At 42.6% G+C, this 1689-nt stretch overlaps 1 protein-coding gene across 1 annotated transcript; it reads left to right on the top strand.

Annotated features, from left to right (window-relative positions):
* Positions 1–547: 547 nt before the first annotated feature.
* On the top strand, positions 548–1393 carry LOC104957825 (TBC1 domain family member 22B-like; the record flags this gene model as incomplete). The annotated part of the gene is made up of 4 exons (XM_010785496.1): positions 548–672; positions 751–826; positions 1008–1135; positions 1253–1393. Coding segments are annotated over 4 exons (455 nt in total), but the record flags the coding sequence as incomplete, so codon positions are not given.
* Between the last annotated feature and the right edge of the window lie 296 nt (positions 1394–1689).

Genomic DNA, 1689 nt, shown 5'->3' with positions numbered 1-1689 from the left:
TATAAAATAAACAGACATTGCTCCAGATAACAGAAAAAACAACTAAACAAAACATAAATGGGGGGGGATGCAAGGATGACTTCCTTATAAAGATGGTGACATACACAGGACATTACATATACAATACATTACACAAGAGATGCCATATTGACAGGGTCAGATAGGAGAGCTGCGGAAAGTGAACCGTAATCCTCCTGTATTCCCTCAAAAAACCCCAGCAGAGAAGCTGCACGCTCCATATATCATTGTACTGTTGTCATATATTCATTTGTTTAGAAGTCTAGTTTACTATACTAGACCTGTGTCCTGTCCAAATTTGTGTGTAGACTGTTATTTTTATAAATGGATTGTTGTGCCTTCATTTTATTTATTTAAATACAGCATTTTAATCTCTCTGTTTGTATCACACAAAGAGAAATTGACAATGAAATTGAATTTGACTTTGGCTGTCCCTGAATATTGTTCTCATTGTTTACAAAGTGCAGGTATATCAGTCTTCTAGCCCAATTGTCATATGTGTGAGGCAGGCCCTTTCCCTCTCACTTAGTGCTGTTTGTTGTTCCAACAGAAGACGTGGAGAACTCTGAGGTGGCTGCGCTGCCTCTGGACACCCAGAGAAACATCGAAGCTGACAGCTTCTGGTGCATGAGCAAGCTGCTGGATGGAATACAGGTCTGTTCACACACATACACCTCATAAACATTTAGTTCAAAACTGTGATCCAGTTGACTGAAAGGGCTTTCCTTTCAGGACAACTACACCTTTGCTCAGCCTGGAATCCAGAACAAAGTGAAAGCTTTAGAGGAGCTGGTCAGCAGGATAGATGGTGAGTCCGAGAGTGTCACATTAGGCTTTAGGTCACATGGTCTTCGCTCTGTTGCTCATTCCTCTTTGGGGCATTTACTATGAGCTCATACATGTATAACGTGATATAAGACTAACCAGCTGATCCCAGATAAGACCTATTAACCAGAAACCCATATGTGTTTGTGTGTGTCTGTCTCCAGAGGACATTCACAATCATTTCAAGAGGTACGAGGTGGAGTATCTGCAGTTTGCTTTCCGTTGGATGAACAATCTGCTGATGAGGGAGCTGCCGCTTCGTTGCACTATTCGTCTCTGGGACACCTACCAGGTAGAGTGTATACTACGAGCAAACCCTCACAGTAGGAAGTAATCTTTCTAGAAGTAATCCTCCTAGTGCTGGACAGACTTGGTTCTCCCTGTTCATGTCTTTTCTCTTTTTCCACAGGCTGAAACAGAGGGGTTCACACACTTCCACCTGTACGTCTGTTCTGCCTTCCTCATCGAGTGGCGCAAAGAAATCCTCTCCATGGTGGACTTTCAGGTACAGATCAGTTTAGTCCTCCACACTTAGGTCAGAAAGTCATCAATAAATATTGATTGATGAAGCAGCAGATGGTAGCAAGACTTACAGTACTGTATAGACAGGTTTATTAAGAGACAGGAGCAAGAGACCAAAAATAGAGACTAGGCAATCTATTGAAAACTGCATTTAAACAGGCTGTGATCAAAAGTTTAAGACTGCGATGGAAACTTCTGAAGCAATGGAGACAGGACTCAGAGAGACACGGGGAGAGCTGGAACTTTGATGGCAAACACTGATGGTTTATTTGGAGCTTCGGCCGGTGAATTCACAAGACATGTGCTGTGCCACGAGGTGTCACA

Source organism: Notothenia coriiceps, unplaced genomic scaffold, assembly GCF_000735185.1.
Source record: "Notothenia coriiceps isolate Sejong01 unplaced genomic scaffold, NC01 NC01_scaffold00027779, whole genome shotgun sequence".
Taxonomy (NCBI): Eukaryota; Metazoa; Chordata; class Actinopteri; order Perciformes; family Nototheniidae; genus Notothenia; species Notothenia coriiceps.
Note: the sequence above shows the minus strand (reverse complement) of the source record. Positions and strands in the feature narration are given on the sequence as shown.